At 47.0% G+C, this 20,755-nt stretch overlaps 1 protein-coding gene across 1 annotated transcript in view; it reads left to right on the forward strand.

Annotated features, from left to right (window-relative positions):
- CSMD2 (CUB and Sushi multiple domains 2) overlaps positions 1-20,755 on the forward strand; it is a 536,402-nt gene that overhangs the window by 349,321 nt on the left and 166,326 nt on the right. The window contains exons 17-21 of the mRNA XM_077837745.1: positions 78-265; positions 1,715-1,903; positions 2,989-3,105; positions 11,659-11,874; positions 15,384-15,572. Coding sequence (XP_077693871.1) covers positions 78-265; positions 1,715-1,903; positions 2,989-3,105; positions 11,659-11,874; positions 15,384-15,572 — 899 coding nt within the window. The remainder of the gene's footprint in view (positions 1-77; positions 266-1,714; positions 1,904-2,988; positions 3,106-11,658; positions 11,875-15,383; positions 15,573-20,755) is intronic.

Here is a 20,755-nt window from a genome sequence, read left to right on the forward strand (position 1 = left end):
GACTGCGTTGCCTCTCTGTTATTAGTCTTTTCAGAATTATAACATGGAAAATGCCAATTTCTTTATGTCCCTGGCAGGTTTAAGACTGAGGTGAATTACGACACCCTGGAAGTGCGAGACGGCAGGTCCTATTCCTCCCCGCTGATAGGGGTCTATGATGGGACTCAAGTGCCCCAGTTCCTCATTAGCACCAGCAACTACCTCTACCTCCTCTTCTCTACTGACAAAAGCCACTCCGACATCGGGTTTCAGATCCGATATGAAAGTAAGTGTACTATCTAGCAGCACAAGGGACTCAATCAAAGGCCCATTGGAGCTACTTCTCCATTCTGACATGCAGTTAGCGCTGTTTCTCCTAAGTGTTTTGAGGACCTCAAGCTATTGCAATCTGATAACACCCTCTTCATTGGGATCATCTTTATTGGTATTTATTTTATGTCATTTGCAACAACGTGAAACAACATCTTCAGAATAGAATTATTTTGTAAGGAAGCCGATTCGACTCCCTCTTTCTGTGTTATCCCCTCACCTTGAGACTAATCAGTGGCACCTCAGAAGAACAGCCTGTGAGAATCCCAGCTTGTCAACTACCCATGACAGTGCAATCCTTGCAGATGTTCAAGTTATTGTATGGGAGTCAGAGGAGGGTGCTTGGCTAGAGAGAGGAACTTGGGTTTGTTAAGCATTGTGATTATTATTCGGTGGCTGTCGTTATCTGCATTGATTAACATGCCCATTGCAGTGGCATCTGGATGTGCATTGACTGAGTGAAACACATGTTTATGGGCAAGCTGCGTTCTCAGATACTGTCTGTGCAACTCATGCATCTTCTGTTGACTTCAGCGGCAGTCTTTTTTTCTTGTTTTCTCTCTTCAAACACCACCTGTCAGTTGCTCTAAGGTGTTGGTGTGTCTCTCTATCAGTCTGTCTATCTATCTATACACATAGATATAAAATATGTGGGTGTTTGCATATATAAATAAATATGTCTCACACAGAGGTAAATTATATCCAGCAACAAACTACAAACAAACTCAACAAAAGCAAGGAATATATTTGCTATCTGGGACTGTACGGTCCAGAATAATCACCCCACAATGATGTTGATAATGACAACACTTGTCAATCATCATCTCCTTCAACAAAACCTTCACACACACACACCCCCTTTGCTCAGTTGAGGAGCTTTGCTGTATGCCTGGAAGGGTACAGGCTCTAGGCTCTGGCATTCCAAAGTGGAAGCAAATTCCATCGTCCAAGGACCTGAAGAGAGAAACCCAACCACCTGCTGCTCCCTGTTTAAATTGAGAGGGATCCAGCTGAAGCCCTTCCACTAGGTGCAGCACCAGTCATTGTCCTGGGAAGTTCAAGGGCAATCTTCAGCCCTGCTGCAGCTGCTATCAGAACTTTTTGGTGGAGATAGCCCTGACCCCCACCAATCCTTGGTATCCCGCCCCACCCTTTCGCTGCCACTCCTGAACAGCTGAGTGACACCAAACTTTCCCATTCCAGGCAGTGAACACCATGTTGTCTGAGTGCTTCCCAGCCCAGGGATGATGCAGGTCTGGGGAGCAGAATTGGGGCCAGCCCAGGTCTTGTGCACATTTCTCAGATAACATAGGAGTGATTTAAAAGTTCATGATAAAATTCCTCCTCCTCGTGCAGCCGCCTTCTGGTTGCTCTCGTTAAATCTCTGATGGTTTCTTTGCTGCAGCTGTGAAGCTCCAGTCAGACCATTGTTTGGACCCTGGGATCCCCGTAAATGGACAGCGACATGGGAACGATTTCTATGTGGGAGCTCTGGTGACATTCAGCTGTGATTCAGGCTACACCCTGAGCGACGGAGAGGCCCTGGAGTGTGAGCCCAACTTCCAGTGGAGCAGGCCTCTGCCCAGCTGTGAGGGTAAGGGTTTTGGAAAAGAACATCTGGAGGAGGGGAACCCAAGAGTGGTGAATTCTCAGAGTCCTGTGTCGGGCTGATGTGAAATCACATGGCTGAAGCACAAGGCACTACAAGCTGGTCTTTATGTACAGTCAATACGATTAAACCTCTGCAGTGACTGGAATGCCACAGTACCTCGGGTGTCCAGGGCAATGATCGTGATGCTGTGTGTCTCCAGTTTTCACTGAAGCTACCACAGTACCAGAGGGGCCCGGAGCAGGGATTGTTGAGTTTTAACAGCACCTGCTCTGTGACTCTTATTTGTGATTTCACAAGCAGAGTTTCCCCTGGGGGGAGGCATGTTGGTGTTCCCCAAGAATAAATATCCTTCTGAATGTCTGTGGTTTGTTGGAGGGGCTGGTGGGGATGGGTTTTAGGGTGAATTTAGTTTGCATCAGAGGTGTCCAATTTACAGATCTGGACAACAAAGGTCTGTTGTAACTTTTCTGTGTAGCAGCAGCAGAACGCTTTCCCCCATACTGCCCCCTGAGTGTGCACCCGGTCTGATCTGGGACAGTTTCTTGGCGAGCAAACAGGTAGTTGAATCCCCATGGCCCATTCAATCCTTGGCCATTGGGCCATTGGCTCTGGCATTCGGTCTCTGGCAATGCCCAGAGTGCAGGTGATGCAAGAAAATGAAGGCACGTATAATGCAATTTGCCACAGTGCAAAGCTATGCATAGGGAATGGGGAGGGTTATTTTCCCTAACCTGTGCAATAATCAAGTGTATGCCCTGATGCAGGAGTTTAGATTAGCCGTAACTATGGGTACTATCACTGGTCATAAAATTAGTCATCCATTGCAGCTAGCATGGGTCCCCTCCTTCAGTGGGTGCCATAGGCTGACTGCTACATGCCACATAGAGAAGTATTTCCTTTGTATGTTCTAAATGTACTTAGTGAGGATTTCATCACATTTTCCTCAAGGGGAAGGGAAGAAGAGCCTTTTCTGTCCTAAATACCCCTGCCTAGTTCTCTCTAGCTCGTCTCCTTTTTCACAGTCACTCCATTGGCTTGTCTGATTTTAGCATGTTTGATTTTTGCAGCTCTTTGTGGAGGTTACATCCGCGGCTCCAGCAGCACCATCTTATCCCCAGGCTTTCCTGATTTCTACCCCAATAACTTGAACTGCACCTGGGTGATAGAAACTTCTCACGGCAAAGGTGAGAAACCTTTAGATTAGGGTGGTTTGGAAAAGAGGCATTGCTGCGGGATAGTGAGGGGACAGCATCCCATGTAAAGATGATGGTTGGCTTGCAGAAGAGACAAGGGCAACCCAAAAATAGCCAGCATGTGTTGGTATCTCTCTCTTTTGTTTCCCGTCAGTCCTCGCAAAAGTGATATGGGAATGAGCCCGAGGGTTGGGTAATACAACCAAGGCTTTCTCAGAAGCACCTTGTCTTTCCTCTTGAATGGGGAGAGGTGGCATAATAACATAGGTAGGTGGACCTAAACCCTCACATTCAAGCTCTGCAAGCTTTGGTGAAGTCCCAATCCATAAGTAAATCTTACCTCTGGTACTGGTCTTCCATATGGCCTGAAGCAGAATGCCATATCTGAACAGATCCTCATTATAGAGGGCCCTGGGTCCAGCTCCTTTTTGCTGAACTGAACTGCTCAGGTCCATCTGTGTAAGGAAGTGAAATCATTCTCAGTGGCCTTGCGGCACATCCTAGCAGACCCATGTCTGCTCAGAAGTGATATCGCCGTTCCACAAGAGACAGCAATGATGTCTGGTGGTCACAAGAAAGGACTGGTAGTCAGGACTCCTGGGTTCCACTGCTAGCTCTGCCACTGAATCATTGCATGACCTTGGGCAATTAGTCCGATTCTCTGTGCTTCTGCTTCCCAACCTGTCAGTCTAGAGCAAAAAACCAAAGCCACCTTTTGAAAGCATGTCAGGATCCTCGCATGAAAACCACTGCATGCATACAAAGTATTATCGTGGTCCGACTGCTTAATACTCCGTCATTCCATCATGTAGGTTCACTCTTCTGCCTCTCATTGAGCTGGAGGCCAGGAGTCAGGCCCCCCAGATGCCTGGCTTCAGCGTGCAAGGAGCTACTTCCAAGCCTAGGTTTACTTTGTGACAGCGTCTTACTGGAAATCAGATTAGATGTGATACCCAGGCTGCTCTGGCTCACTGGGAAGTTTCTTCCTAAACCAACCTGAATTAAGGGTTGGGGAGGAAGGTTTATATCCCTTATATAACCATGTCCCTCTGTTCATACCAGGTAGCAGCCCGTGAGAGCTAGCATTAGCCAATTTTGCAAGACCCATTTTTATTAAAGCATATAAACGTGTCAGTGAAAAGCACAGGGCATTTCGGGAGCCTTCATGTGGCGTGAAAAGTCTCCCATTGAGCAATGCCAATCCACTCTTCATTAATCCACTCTGCCCTGGATTCAGCTCTTCTGATGAGAGACGTTGCATTATCCTGTTGCTAAGCTACTGCACAATACAGAGACCTGACACCCTCTCGTAAGAGGTAATGCAGACGGTGGATGTGCTCCCGACCCCCGAAGAAAAGAATATCTCTTGCCCAAGACAAGCTGCATTTTCAAACTGTGGGGCTGTGTCTATACTAATCTTTCTTTTTGTAAATTCTCCGAAAGTGTCCTGCCATTGCTACAGCCGGTTCAGCAATGCACGCAAAAGCCTGAGCTCTTTGGAAAATCTGGCTCACGGTTAAAATTCGCGTACCCCCCCCAGCACTGTGTCCACAATAGTATCTGACCACAGATGGGAAAATATAAAGTGTAAAAACAGCCTATGGGCCAGAGGGAAGAGAGACTGTGTTACTGTGTATGTGTTGGGTTGTCTTTTTAATCTCCTTTTTCCCTTGCTAGGATCCTTCCTCCAGTGCTAATTGCCAGCAACCTGCTGGAAATAAATACCAGCGAGCAGTGGAATCTCTTTCCTTGCCCCAGCAGGCTGTCTGCATTCAAAGGCACTTTGCTTGTCAGGGTTTGACTCAGCAGTTTGGGACTCTGCCCCTGTACCTCGCTGAGTCACCCTTCCTGTATTTCTGCAGCCCCCTGGATTAGGCATGCAGGGGCCATGCTGCTGTGTTAGTGGGGGAAATCAGGAGAACATGAAACCAAATTAGAGTTGAGTGGGAAAGGAGAAGATACAACAGAGGACATAACCCAATTATAAGAAGTTGGCACCAAGCCGCCTTTTATGTCAGCCAGTCCACTCCCTCATTGTTCCTGGAGTTCAGACAAGCCGCATTTATTTACCGACACAAGAAAAGGGGAGCGTGCCTGAAGTTTTCCTTTTATCTAATGATTTTGTGAATGGCAACAAAATGTAGCCAGAGGCCGGACTGTGATGTGCTGTATATACATTCTGTTTTTATTGAAGCCGTGCACAATTTCTTAATGATCTGTTTTTGCTAGGCTTTACTGCATTAAATTGCAGAATAAGGCATTACACGGAGATCTCCCAGCCCTGTTCAGCAACCTCTCTCTTACCTACAGTAAGAAGCAATGGAGCTGATTGATCCCAGGTGAAAGTAACAGAGATTGAGATGGGATGAATTTGGGTTGGTGGGAAGTGAAGAGGCTTGCAGAAATTGGGGCAAATTCTGCTCCCAGTTATTCCAATGTAGCCTCACTGACTTCAGTACCACCACCCCCTTATTGCAGAATGTTGTCTGTTGTTACATCCTCATCTCTGAACATCTGTTCTCTAACATTGCAGTTGAATTTGGTGCTCATTAAAGGCAGAATGCTAACCGCTCTGGTGTGACCAGCATTGCCAACAGGCATGTGATGAGTTCCCCTTTGCAACACTCACTTATTGACCAATGCCAGCTTAATTTGGACTTGCAGCACCCCATGCTATTCCAGTTTCAGGCTGCTCAGAGCTCTACTGAAGCATCTCCATTCAGAATCGTATCGCGCCTTACTGTTCTAGTCCTGGGCTCACAACACAGCTTTTAAAGCATACCTCAGTCCATACCTCACTCCAGAACTGAGCTTCCTCACAGCTCTGCCAATGCACCCCAGCCCAGACCTGCAGCATCGTCTTGCTGTTCCAGGCTTTGACCCCCCTCATACACAGCTCTGCCAGTGCATTTCAGTCCAGCATCTTCTTCGGTACCAGTATTGGGGAGCTGACACAGCTTTCATTGTCCCGTTGTTGGACTGGCAGCACTCGTGGCTGGGAACTGATTGAGTTTCCAGCTGCCAGGTTCTGAATCTGTTCGAGATTGTTGTGCCATCTTGCATGGGGATTGCTCACATTGGAGACACAATAAACTGTACTTGCTGGAGCTTTGCAGTGGTTCTGCTTGGATATTTACTGAGTCTTTCGGGGGGTGGTCCAGCTTCTGATAAGATGCTGAAGTGAGGGATCTTTTCCTGTGTTCCATAGCGTGTTTGCCATCTCTTTGCAATTGGGCTTCCTAATGCGTGACTGACATTTTGTTGTTATTTCCATGTTGTCTTTCACAAAGCAGCTTGTGTCTGTGAGTGGGAGAGAAGTTTTCTGATGTAGGTTAGGAGGAGTTTAAGGCTGTGTGCACTGATAGCTACAGAGTGGCCAGGTCTTATACATGAGATCAGCCTGATACCCACAGGTCACAAGTCAAAACCGAGACCACATAGCAAATCCGTGGAAAGTTACCTTTCCAGTGACATACAGTCTAGAACAGCTTGCCATTTCTAACAGTGTGAGAGGACATTGTCCCACCATTCCCACAGCACTGCCAGATTATAAAATGTGTCCCAGTCTGCATGTTATTCTGAATGTTCCTAAATGCATGCTCCCTGCTAAGCCCCATCCTTTAGATCACTGGTGTTCAACCTTTTTTTATTTGCGGACCTCTAAAAAATGTCAAACAGAGGTGGGGGCCCCCTTTGGAAATCTTAGATGTAGTCTGTGGCCCGCCAGGGGTCTGCAGAGCACAGGTTGAAAACCACGGCTTTGGACATTTACTACTCCTTTCTTTATTGTCTTCAGGACTCCTTGTTTGGTTGATGGGGTGCTTCCGTAACCACCATCCACCCTTCCATTCATGAGCTCTTCTTTCCCACACCTCTGCTGCTGATTTAGCACTTGCAGTGGCAGCTACTTTCATCTTGAGATTCTTGCAAGGTTATTAACTTGCTTTCTGTCTCCTTCCTTGAGAGCTGACACGCAAAGCCCACTCTCGCTTTTCTCTTTCACTCACTTGCTTTTTGTCTTTTGTTTTCTCCTGCTTTTATTCCTCTTTCCTTGGTTTTTTTTTTTCATTCCCTCTCTTTCCTCCTTTTTAAAGCGAAATCCCTTGTTTTGGGGTGAGGAAGGGGTTGTTGAGATCAGTTGTGAAAATCTCAAGCCAGCTTCTGCTCCCGTGGAAGTCAGTTGCAAAAGTCCCATGTTTTTTTTGTGGGGCATCTCCCCAACTCTTATTGCAACAGGTCAGCTGAGCGCCCGTGTTGGCTGTCTCAGTGGAGAGAAAAGGATTTCACGGTCCAGAGAGACAGAACTGCCATCTGCTCCCTCTAAGCTGCCACTCCTAGCTCAGGGCCATGGCACAGCACCAAGGCAGTTAGCCTTGCCCCGGTTTGTGCCAAACTCCCACAAATGTCCTCTTCAGGAGCCGTCAGTCTGGCCTCTCTCACCAGCAATAAACTCTTAATTTCATTGCCAGAATAGTGGCTCTGGCCTCCCTCCTGCTTTGCAAGCACATTTTCCTCTTCCCCTCTCAGTTCTCCACTCTGCACGGTGCCCCCAAGGGCACAACCCTTCCCTTTCTCTCTCTGCACTCCCTGAGATTGGGTCTTTGATTCGCACTGACCCCAATGAAATATTTATAATGGATGATTTTTCAGTGACATATCAATCCCGCCTCCTCTCCTGTGGGGCGGGCTCACTTTCTCTCAGACATTGCCTGGGGCTTACCTAGACTCTCCGTCTTCCTGCTCACATCTGCTGCAATAGCCTTGATCTTCCGATCTTTCGTAGGGGTGTTACTTTCTAGTCTGAACATCAAGGATCTCACCATCTCTGATCACTGGTTCTTTTTCCCCCACACTACATCCTCTTTGAAACTCTCCCTCGCCCCAAGCTAAGTCCAAACTTAACACTTCTGTCATGCCATGAAATTCTATAACCCTTGTTTTATAATGCATCTTCAAACAAATTGCCCTATCTGAGCCTCTTTCATAATCCAGGTTCTACAGTTATTTTACATTGGTGCTAATGCCACCCCCACCTCAAGGGGGGGCGGAACTTGATGGGGCCAGCGGAGATTGGCGGTGGCCCCAGGTGAATTGGGGAGGGGAGCACTTGCATGCATGCAGGCCTGGCGCCTCCCCCTCCAGAAGCTCTAGCCACTCATTGGTCAGCTGGGGGAAGAAGCGAGCTGATTGGTTCCTCACCCTCCCCTTTCATTAATTTGAACTATATCCTGGGCCACGTGGAGTGTCTTTTTTGCTCCGTTTCACCAGCCATACATGTGAGCATCAGTGAAAAGTAACAGAGTCTTGGTGTCAAACCGGCACAATTCCCATTGTCTTCATTGTTGTTGGTCCTTCTAAAAGGCTCGCCCTTGCTTCTCCAAGGACATTCAGCATGCTGCCATGATTCCTGAAAGCCAAGGCTGTCCAAGATTGGGAGGGACAGTCTCTATACGAGGGCAGGTTGACTTCCTAAGCCCATCAGGGCTTAAAACCATCAGGAACGCACCCATGTGCCATACAGCCCTTCCCTGATGATGCAGCCTCATTCTCCAGAATCTCAGTTCGCAATTTAAAAAGAAAGATGTTGGCCTCTAGCTGTGATGGTTGCAAACAAAACTTTTAAAATGTGCCTTGAGTGTAACTGAGGCAGAGCTGAGTCTTCAAAGAGACTGGAAAAATAGCTCAGAGAAGAGTGAGCTGCCCCATGCACCTCAGTGAGGGGTTAACTCAGATGCCCAATGATAATATATATATAGATATATATATAGATATTGGGGGGAGAGTTGTCACAGATGGGTGCAATTTACAAAAGCATGGCATTTGGGAGAGGCCGACACTTAATTTTCCCCCTTCTAGTCAATTAAAATCCAAGCCTAAATTGTCCTGCAGAACTTATGGGCACATTCTTTCCCCCCGAAGGGGAGCCAAGCCCAGGGACCTCAGCAATGCCAAGCAGCAAACACAATCATATTCTAAACATCTTCACAATGTACTGTCTCATTTGGTGACTCTGATGTGGGGGCAAGACTCATTTTGTGGGTGGAGTCTGGAAGACTACTGCCCCCCTTTTTTCCCCTTTCCCACTCTGGCCCTGATTCCCATTTAATTATTTCTGAGCTGCTGTGTTGAGACTGCCAAATGTTATGCCAGTTGAGGCCAACTGCATTAATGATTTTCTGGCGGAGCTGGTTTGAGGAACACCAATTCTTCTGATAGGCCACAGAACAGCTCTCATGTGGTAACTTTTAGTCCTTCTTCCTGCTGTGTTCTGGGTTGAAAATAACAGTTAGCTCTCATAAAGCGCCTTTTCATCTGTGGATCCCAAGCACTTTACAAAGGAGCTCAGAATCATTATCCCCATTTTACAGAAGGGAAAACCGAGTCTTAGAGCAGTGAAGGGTATTGCAACTCAGTGGCAGAGCTAGAAAGGGAACTGAAATGTTCTGATTCTCAGTCAGCTAGACCACTAAACTAGCAGTGACATACTCTGCAGCACAAATACCAATTTCATGAGTCATCTGCTCCCAGATCTTTCTGAATTTTTGCTCTGCTTACTGCATGTGAGCAATACACTCGTTTTCTAAAGGAAACAGATGGGTTGTTGTAATGGCTTTTTTTAGGTGTCCAAAGGCACTAATTTACATTACGGACTAATGGGCTGTAAAATTTTAGTTTAAAAAGAGTTTAATTTTTAAGATACTTAAGTCTGAAAAAAGGATTTTTTTCTTTTTAATCTCATAACTTCTGAGTGACCAAAATGATTTCTTTTCCCCCTCATTTGGTAAAAAGAAATTGGCTTTCAGGCTGACACATTTTGTGCTGCAGTAAATTTCAGACCAGAGCAAAGGTGTGGTCAGAATTGCAAATTCTGTTGAATGAGTCTGTAGTCAGCCCTGTGGCTTTAGTTATAGAGCTGTTAACAGGTTCTGTTCTGTTAACAGTAGAGGCTATGGCCTTGTCTACCCTGGCACTTTACAGCGCTGCAACTTTCTCACTCAGCTGTGTGAAAAAACACTCCCCTGAGCGCTGCAAGTTTCGGCGCTGTGAAGTGCCAGGGTAGACAGGGCACGGCTACTCCCCTCGTGTGATCCCCTCGTGTGATCTAGATGGACCTTTGGCCTGACCCAGTTTGGCTGCTCTTATGTTCTTAATATCCAGAGCGATAGTACTGAATGCCAACAGACAGTTTGGAAGGGATGTTAAGTCTCATGCTTCGGGGCTTTGCCCAATCTTGAACGGTTAGAAATCAGGACGAGACCTAACGTGGGAACCAGATTATCCCGCATCTGCTACTGTGTGGAGTTCTTGCACCTTCCTTTGACACATCTGGTGCTGGCCGCTGTCATAGACAGAACTAGATGGACATCAGACCTGATCCAGTCTGGCAATTGATACATTGGCAATTAGGGTTTTTTAATGAAATACCTTTGTTGTGCCACTGGGCACTACTTGTGTCACTAAAGGGGTTACAGTTCAACTGTAACTGATTAGAATCCAGATTGGGATATTCTTATACTTAATCCACCAGGAGCCCCACTGATTTCAGTGTATGGCTAGTGTAAAGCAGAAGTCAACATGAGGTCAGATATCACAGTCTGGTCCTTAAAGTTTGGAGTGTGCATTGAGCTCTTCGGATGAAAGAAGCTGTACAAAAGCCAAAGGGGTTTATTTGTTGCTTGATGTTTCTTTAGTCCGTTAACGTCATTGGATGGTTGATGTGACAAGCGCTGAAGTCTAGGAGCCCGCCTTTCCTGTCTCTACAAAAGCTGCTGCTGCCATTTCTAATTGTGTTTGAATTCCAGCCAGCTGCAGGCCTCCGTGGAAATTAGAAATAGTAGCTGTTTTTGCGAGTGTGTAGGTTTGAGGGAGATGTTAAAAAATCCATTGCTGACTCTAAATACTTAACAAATGTGGCCGGGTCAAACCCTTCCAGCTTCATTGTTCAAACTATGGAAACCTACATTTTTAGGGGGGAAGAGGGGAGAGCTTTTCTTTCTCTGGCTGGCTTTAGTAGTTGTTGGTTCGGTTTTAATTTCTCTTTTGGCCGTACGCTGTCAGGATGAGAGTGCAGAATCTTTCTTGCTCATAGGAATTGCAATACCAGATAAGACCAGGGTCTATCTAATTCAGTATCCTGTCACTCACAGGGACTAATACCACAACTTCAGAGAAAGGTGCAGGGATTTGGCATAACCTCCCCCCAGGGAAAGCATCTTCCTGACCCCTATTAGTTTTTCCGTCTTGCTCTGCAGCGTGGGGCCTGGGATCACCCGCTGTGATCATCTGGGTATATTTCACCTCATCAGTTCACTGCTGTTGCAGGAGCCTTAGGCATTGGTGGCACCTAGGTCTCTCCTGTTCTCTGCCTGTTTCTGTCCTCTCTAAAGTAAATGCTCCCAGTCTTTTCAGTCTCCTTTTTCTTTTTTTGGGAGGCGGGTGTTGAACTGCTGTTTTGGGGAGTGGGAAGGTTAACAGGCTGCACTGAGTGTTTGGGCACTGTAGAAACACCTGTTGAGCTGGGCGCCTCTCTTCTCTTCCCCACAGGTGTGTTCTTCACCTTTCACACCTTTCATCTGGAGAGCGGCCATGACTACCTGCTCATCACCGAAAATGGCAGCTTCACCCAGCCGCTGAAACAGTTTACCGGGTCCCGCCTGCCTCCCCCCATCAGCGCCGGGCTCTTTGGGAACTTCTCTGCTCAGATCCGTTTCATCTCGGACTTCTCCATGTCCTACGAGGGATTCAACATCACCTTCTCGGGTAAGAGCAAAGACTGATTCTTGTCACGAATCGAGGGCTGGTGGGAAGGGCCAGGTTGTGTGCCTTGGAGATCAATCCTCTGCCTAGCCACATTCACGCCACTAATGCACCTCAGCCCTGAAATGAAGTGGTTCGAGGACTTCTACAGGATCCCTCTCCGCATGGTCGTTCAGTCCTGGCTGCTGTACAATTTGCAATCAGGGTGACCTGAGCCAAGATCAAACTAATGATCAAGTAGAAAAGGCCCATTCCCCTGAGCCATCTGATGATGATGATGATGATTAATTTTATTTGTATTACTGTAGCTCCTAGGATCCCTAGACAGGGACCAGTATCCACCCATCCAGTCTTCATTTTAAATCAGGAATTTTAAGGGATATTTTGCTTTTTAAAATTTTATTCCATGTCTTCTGATCCATGCAAGTACAACATTAATAAAAATGTACCTGTGTAATTATATTTCTTCATTCTTGCATAGCATCAGCCAGTGGACTAAATCTGCTGAAATTAAATCCCTCTGCACTGGCATTTATCATCCCCTCCCAACTGGCTTTTTGTTTTCTCCTCTGTTCCTGGGAACCCAGTTTCCTCTCTCTTGTTTCCTGTGGGTTTGCCATCCCTCCTTGATCCAAATACCTCCATTCCCTGCGCAGCATTTCCATTCTCAGCCCAGGAAGCTGTGGCAGATGGGATGCCTTAGAAAGAGACTCCAAGCAATCTGGACTCTTTGGGGAAAGGAGCTTAGCTGGTCACTCCTGTCGCCCGGCTGGTCTCCTTGTACATTGGTCCAGTGCCCTGCTCCTATGCCAAGGGCACTTCATCAAGCAGCTCATCCAGTGACCCAGCCTCTGCAGCTGGCTCTGGTTGATCTTAGAGAGAATACATGCTTTGCGAAGCCTCAGCCTTTAGACTAGCCTGATGGCATTGCTGGGAAGCTGGAATGATACATGCTTGCTGGGCTTCCTTTGCTCAAGATGCTGTAATAAAAGAGTTGCTGGTAGAAGCCGGCACCCTGGAGCCTAGGAGGGCATTCAGGAATGTAGAGCTCTGAAACTGCTTGGGCCTGATGCTGGGCACCTCAACTTCTATTCATCTCAGTGGAGCTTGCGGGTTTCTAAGCGCTTTGCATTATTAATTATTTGTATCACAGTAGCATCTATGGACTCCAACCAAGACTGGGGTCCCATTGTGCTAGGTTGTGTATAAACACATGTAAGAGGGAGCCCCTACCCAAAAGAGCTTACAATCCGTTCAAGAGGGACACAAGACAGGAAGTGAAACTGAGGCACAGAAAGGGGACGTGTCTTGCATCAGGTGACACAGTAGATCAGTGACAGAACCAAGGTCTCATGAGTCCAAGTTCAGTCCCCTACCCACCAGACCATGCCACCTTCCTCACAGGTTCAGACCCCATGTAATTGTACAATAGACTGGTTTCCCTAAGACCAAATTTCACATATATAAACATCTCTTCTGCCCGCAAAATATACATGGTGCAGTTAGATAAAGACCTAAGCAAATGCATATTTGCATATGCAGAACAGGTGAGTGCTCATGCAAATGGTCACTTGACTTGTGTAAGCTCCCTTTACAGTGTGTTAGGTGGCTGTTTTGCACTCACCAATCTGAACATGTGCCCATGATGTCTGGCGTGTTTGCCCAGATGGCACTGCCTTTTGAAAATACAGTCGGTGCTGTCTGGCTCTTCAGGATGCTCATGCATTATGGCAGGTTTCAGAGGAGCAGCCGTGTTAGTCTGTATTCACAAAAAGAAAAGGAGGACTTGTGGCACCTTAGAGACTAACCATTTTATTTGAGCATGAGCTTTGGTGAGCTACAGCTCACTTCATCGGATGCATTCAGTCCAATGAAGTGAGCTGTAGCGCACAAAAGCTTATGCTCAAATAAATTGGTTAGTCTCTAAGGTGCCATGCATTATGGTAGACTCTGTATAGAACAAAATCACTGGGGCTAAAAGTGACAAAAATTGTGGTTGAAATGCCTGATGCTGTGCTTGCATTTATGTCTCTAGGCATAGATAGCTAGTGTGCCCGCACGAGCTGCTAGGGATGGGTTAGGAAACATTGATTATAAATACCTGTGTTAGGGCTTCTGAAACCAGGAGTTCAAGTCTGATCAGCTTAAATCCCCGCAGCAAACAGAGCTAGTCAAAAAAGTTTTCATCCACACTTTGATAAAAAATGGCTTTTGACCAAACAGAAATTTGCACAAGAATATGTCCCTTTCTATTGATATTTTTCAGGGGTTTTGTCAAAATGGCTTGTTTTCTGTTTATGTCAGCTAAAAATGGGACTCCACTATGTTTTTTTAATTTTTGGTTGCCATAAACGAAATAACTTTTGGTTTTGGGGGTTTTTCTTTTTTAGCAAAACCCTGAACAATTCGTTGAAAAATGTTTGTCTTCGGAAGGTTTTGCGGCGAATGAAATATATTTTCCAACCTGCTTTAACAGCAAATGCCCTTCTGGTTAGCAGTGTAGCCATTCTCCCACGGTCCCTTAGCAGGATGTTGTGTCCCACTCACTCTGTGGATTAGCAATTCAGAAGCAGCAGAAATCCCAGTCCGATGAATCCAGCCTCATTCCATTAAAGCAAATAAAGTGAATATCAAGCAACTTACTGTACGTGAGTCTTTTTGGATGACACTTTTAAAAGCTAGCTCTAAATGGAGCAGACGGGAAGTCAAAAATTTCCATGGCATTTTACAGAAGTGGCAGTTTTGCCCTTGGTTTCCTTGGCTCAAATTCCTCACATCCTGTTCTGCAAGGTGCAGCAGTCAGTTGGCTTCTGGATTCCACCCCAGAGGTGGGTGCATTTCAGTGGTTTCTGCAGTCATCATTTCAGGATAAAAGGTGTAACAGTAATGTGGGGTATGGGCTGTCTCAAAGGCTGACTGAATAGAGCAGGTCTGAGAGAGAGCAATGAAGACTTGAATACAACACGGGGTGCTAAGGGCTCTTGGGAACAAGAGAAGATGGGAGAGAACCACTGGGTTGACTTCCCATGTCATTGACACCTGTCCAACGGGAGAAGAAAATGTCTCCATTCTGACTTGGTACCATTGGCATTGCTGTTCACTCACAGTAATCTGGTGTCAATGATGGAGAATGTGGTCCAGTGTCGGGTTAAATCTAGAGCCCTGTTGACTGCTCCCCTAGGATGGAACTCACCCCTGTTTTGAGGAACTTGCGCTGGCCTGCTGCCGGCCCCTTTGCCCCGGCATGAATTACACCCAGCTGCAATCAAAACACTGAGCACTATTGCTTAGGGTGACCAGATGTCCCTATTTTATAGGGACAGTCCCGATTTGTGGGTCTTTTTTCTTATATAGGCTCCTGTTACCCCCCACGCCCTGTCCCGATTTTTCACATTTGCTGTCTGGTCACCCGACTATTGTCATCAGTGCATTGTTTCTGTAGCTCCTTGTGGGCGGGGTGGGGAGCCTGCTGAATCAGCCCCCTAATGCAACGTCCTCATACCCCTCCTTAGAGTACGACCTGGAGCCCTGCGACGAGCCGGAGGTCCCGGCCTACAGCATCCGGAAGGGCCTGCAGTTCGGCGTGGGGGACGTGCTGACCTTCTCTTGCTTCCCCGGGTACCGGCTGGAGGGCGTGTCACGCATCACTTGCCTGGGGGGTAGACGGCGTGTGTGGAGTTCGCCTCTGCCAAGGTGTGTTGGTAGGTGGTCATGTGCTTTCATTTTGCTTGGTCGATGTATTCTATCGTAATGTGAAACGGGCAGGGGCATGCACCAGCAGCGTGCGGCCTCCCCCCGCCCCGGGGCCGCGTCTTTGTGCTTGCTGCGTGGGCGGGGAGGGAGAGGGAACAAGCGGCGGCTCTGGAGATGGTCCACGGAGAGGCAAGTAAATCGTAGGGTGGGGGAGGGCCCTGCATCCCTGATGAAAAGTCTCGTGAAGATGGCTAGAAAATGATACCCTTTCCGCTGCATCCTCGAGAAAGGAAACATGCAGCACGGGGGACTTCAGAGGAGACGTCCACAAGAGAGCGGACTAAGAGTTCATACAGAGACTGTCTCCTGGAAACCACTGCCCCTCCTATGTCCCCACCCTGCCCTCCCATTGCCTCACCCCCCATTGCCCCACCCCCAACCTCATCCCATTGCCCTGCCCCCATTGCCCCCCCAACCTCCTCCCATGGCCCAGTCCCCACCTCATCCTCCCATTGCCCCCTGCCCTCCCCTCCCTTTGCCCAGCACCCCCCACCTCTTCTTTCCATTGACCCCTCCTTCGCCACTCATTGACCAGCCTCCACCTCCTCCTCCTCCCTCTCCCATTGGTCCCTGTCCTCCCTTCCCATTGGCCATTGCATATCATCTCTGGGGCCCTACAGCAATTATTTACATAGAGGACTGATCCTAAGGCAGTATTTCATGTACATTTTTTAGTTTCTTGTAACGCAATCTGGCAGTTAGAAATAAACAGCCAGCACCATGTTATCAGCCAGCTCCCTGCAGACCATGAGCAAGTCCTCTGCCGACAACCAGTGGGCTAGAGCATGCAGTTTGAGAGCCCTCTGCTTTAGAGAGAATCCCTGATCCATTTATCCTGCCACTTCCAGTCTAGCAAATCCTGCCATTTCGAGTCTGTCTATAAATGTGAGTAACCTGTTGTGGCCAAGGCAAAGAGGGCACCCCACTGAAAGCAGGGCTGTCTCTGCAGTCTGCAACGCGTTGCCTGTGAGTCCTGTCATGCTGAATCCATTTCCTAGCACTGACAAGTAATGTCTCGGTCACAAGGTCACATCATCCTGCCATGACAAGCAGCCATTCCGGGGCACGCTTAATAATCAGGTTACAGGGAAAGCTAATCAGGGAAATGGAAATCGAAAGGAGTCATAATACTGCTTTACATTCGATCCACAGACATCAGCACTAAGCCAACATAGTGGCTTCCACTTACCCAGTTCCCCTGGCTTTAAATTAACATGTTGGTTTTATAATAATGGATCAAATTTATTGTCTCATGGTTTGCAGGAAACTCTGGTGTTTGGGTGACTAGTTCCATGATGCTGCTGATCAGATTCTCAACTCTGTGTGTTAGCCTTGTGTAAAAGAATATAGTCAGGAATTTTATGCCTGATCTTCCACCACCTGCTACTGCTTTACGTGCTTGCAGAGTGCATGCCACAGCCTTTTCCTGTCAAAAAATAAGCACTGAAATACTTTATGTGAGAGAGACTAAGGTCAGCAGGTACAAATGAGCAAATATCTCCAGGCATTCCCCATGGATATTTGCTTGAATGATATAACACGGTTCCTTTGGCTATGCTTCCACCACCTCTTTAAAAGAGGAGCAAGCACCATGGAGAACCAGCCCTCTGCACTGTGATCAAGTGCTCCCCAGGCTATGGTTAAGGGAAATAGGATGGACAGATAGGAGCCCAGCAGAACTGACCAACCCTCTCGCTGAAAACTGGGGCTGCCCAAGAGGACTCACTGTCCTATGGCAAATGCATAAAACCTAGTAGTTCTTTGGCTCTCTGAGCTCTTATAGAATCATGGAACTGGAAGGCTAGTCCAGTCCCCTGCACTCATGGCAGGACTAAGTATTGTCTAGATCATCCCTGACAGGTGTTTGTCTAACCTGCTCTTGAAAATCTCCAACGACGGAGGTTCCACAACCTCCCTGGGCAATTTATTACAGAGCTAAACCATCCTGACAGTTAGAAAGAACGAGGAGTACTTGTGGCACCTTAGAGACTAACCAATTTATTTGAGCATAAGCTTTCGTGGGCTGAAGCCCACTTCATTAGATCACGGCTACCACTCTGAAACCTGACAGTTAGGAAGTTTTCCCTAATGTCCAACCTAAACTTCCCTGGCTGCAATTTAAGCCCATTGCTTCTGGTCCTGTCCTCAGAGGTTAAGAAGAAGAATTACTCCCTTTCCCTTGTAACAACCTTGTATGTACTTGAAAATTGTTAGCCTGTCCCCTCTCAATCTTCTTATCCCTCGTTAGTGTTACTAGCACCCTCTAAGAGGAGGTGAGGGAAGAAATAGGACACTGCTCTAGTCACATGTCCATGTAGACTTCATCCTGAGTTGTTCAGGAGGCTCTGTGGTTTCTGTAACTGTCTCAGGATGCCCTTGGGGCCTTCACTGCTCAGGGAAGATCATGTTAGCCTTGCCCAGCTTTCTCCTTTACAGGGGAAGGGTTTGGTACACACATTGCCTTGAACAAATGCTGCCTTATTCAACCTGTATTTGGTCCTCTCTTCTGCACGGATATGAGCTTTACGTCAATCTGTTCTCAGTGTTATCTACCTGCTCTTATGCTGTTGGCTCCCTTAGGAGCCTGCTTGTGCCTTGCTAGCTTTGGAGGGACATGCTGAAAATGGATCACCATGAGTGATGCAAAAGAGGCCTGGCGGTTCTTAGACACAAATAAAGCAAAGTGAGTGGCTACTTAGAACAGCACTCTTGTGTAGGCCCCATTTTCCTTGGAGGCTCTGTCCTATCTCGCTCTCTGGTAGTAGGTTTGGAGGGGAGGAAAAATCAAGCCCCTACCAGAACTTCATCCCCCGACCCTGAGTAGCAGGGTCAAAAAGGGAAGGCAGCACCTTGCTTGATTTACCGCCCTCACTGGGATCTTCGTACCTCATGAACCATAAGGCTGGCCAAGTAACAGAGTAGCTTCAGTGATCAGAAGAGGTGGGGAGCGCAGAAGCTGGTGCCCTTGTGAAGGTACAGACTTAACCCGCAGGGTAAAGATACCTAGCAAGCGTGCAGGTGTCTGAATCAATATTTGCCTGATCAATTCCGCCTGAGAGTCTTTGGTGAATTCCTTGTGACATAACTGAAGATACTGCGGCGGGGGAGATGCTTTGTTCTAGGGTGAACGCCAGCCTGGATGGTTGTTAATGCTTTGAAATGTATTCAAAGGTGCTGTGGGGGGGGGGGGGGAACCTAGATTCTTAATGGTATCTGATGCACAGAATCTTGAAACCATCACATCTCCAGGCTCTTAAATTGCTTTGCACAATAGATTGCATGTGTAAATGAATGGTTCTTTTTAGTTCTGGAGGGAGAAAAGTAACTTTGAAAGCCATGTGCATTAGATTACAACAAAAGCCAATGTGATTTCACTGCAGCCTGCTAAGGCCAATTCTTTGCCCTGGTGAGTCTTCACAGCAGCCTGCTTGATGCAATGCTGAAACAGCTGCTGGTGTGGCAAAGAGTAGGTAGGGATCAAGGAGCTAATAATAATGTTCTGGGTATTGTGTAGTGACAGGCTCTCTAAGGAAAGGGCTGTGGTTGATGGTGAGAGCACAGGACTAGCTCTGGGTGGGAAATGGTTTTCTCGGATTGTGAGAAGGTTTGAGATTTAAAATGTTTTTCCTGTTCTGAATTGGACTGAAAAGTCAAAATCTCAACATTTTTCACCAACCGACAGACTGCTATTCCTTTTTTTTAATTGGGTCAGTCAAAATGTTTCATTTCAGCAGTTTCAAAATGTTTGCTCTTGCTTTTCACCTTTTAAAAAATATTTTTTACTTTTCTCTTAGTGCAAGTTAACAAACAAATTGAAACAAAAAGTCGTTTCAAGCCCAAAAATGATTTTTTTTGTTCAGAAAAAGTCAACCGGGATGTTTTGACAATTTCAAAACGTTGTTTAAATTTTCGAATTGGGAGACTCATCAAAACTGACCCTTTCCCACAAATCGTTTCAATTTTCATAAATCAGCATTTGCAAGGAAAATTTCGGACCTGCTCTACACAGGACTAGAAATTAGGACTCCCAGGTTCTATATCTACCTCCTCCTCCACTGGTTCACTATTAGACAGGCCACTTACAGCTTGATTTTCAGAGGCACTGAATGCTCATGGCTTCCTTTGGAAATCCTATGCACCACTACAGACTAGGGACCGAATGGCTAGGCAGCAGTTCTGCAAAAAAGGACCTATGGGTTACAGTGGACGAGAAGCTGGATATGAGTCAACAGTGTGCCCTTGTTGCCAAGAAGGCCAATGGCATTTTGGGATGTATAAGTAGGGGCATTGCTAGCAGATCGAGGGACGTGATCTTTCCCCTCTATTCGACATTGGTGAGGCCTCATCTGGAGTACTGTGTCCAGTTTTGGGCCCCACACTACAAGAAGGATGTGGAAAAATTGGAAAACGTCCAGCGGAGGGCAACAAAAATTATTAGGGGACTGGAACACATGACTTATGAGGAGAGGCTGAGGGAACTGGGATTGTTTAGTCTGCAGAAGAGAAGAATGAGGGGGGATTTGATAGCTGCTTTCAACTACCTGAACGGGGGATCCAAAGAGGATGGATCTAGACTGTTCTCAGTGGTAGCAGATGACAGAACGAGGAGTAATGGTCTCAAGTTGCAGTGGGGGAGGTTTAGGTTGGATATTAGGAAAAACTTTTTCACTAGGAGGGTGGTGAAACACTGGAATGTGTTACCTAGGGAGGTGGTGGAATCTCCTTCCTTAGAAGTTTTTAAGGTCAGGCTTGACAAAGCCCTGGCTGGGATGCTTTAGTTGGGGATTGGCCCTGCTTTGAGCAGGGGGTGGGACTAGGTGACCTCCCGAGGTCCCTTCCAACCCTGATCGTCTGTGATTCTGTGAGTCAGTAGAAGCTGTGATTGTTCAGGACCCAAGAAAATCAGGTTTATTAATTCCTCTGTGCCTTATTTTCTCTTGTGCTTTTGTTGTGTTATTTTCCAGTAACACGCAGGGCCCCCAACCAAGATCAAAGCCTTGTTGTGCCGTGCGCTGTGCAGACACTTAATACGAGACACACCTTGCCTAGAAAGGCTTACGATCTAAATAGACAAGACAGCCAAAAGAAATATTCGTATCCCCACCTTACAGATGAGGAGTTGAGACCCAGA

This window comes from Eretmochelys imbricata, chromosome 19, assembly GCF_965152235.1.
Source record: "Eretmochelys imbricata isolate rEreImb1 chromosome 19, rEreImb1.hap1, whole genome shotgun sequence".
Classification (NCBI taxonomy): domain Eukaryota; kingdom Metazoa; phylum Chordata; order Testudines; family Cheloniidae; genus Eretmochelys; species Eretmochelys imbricata.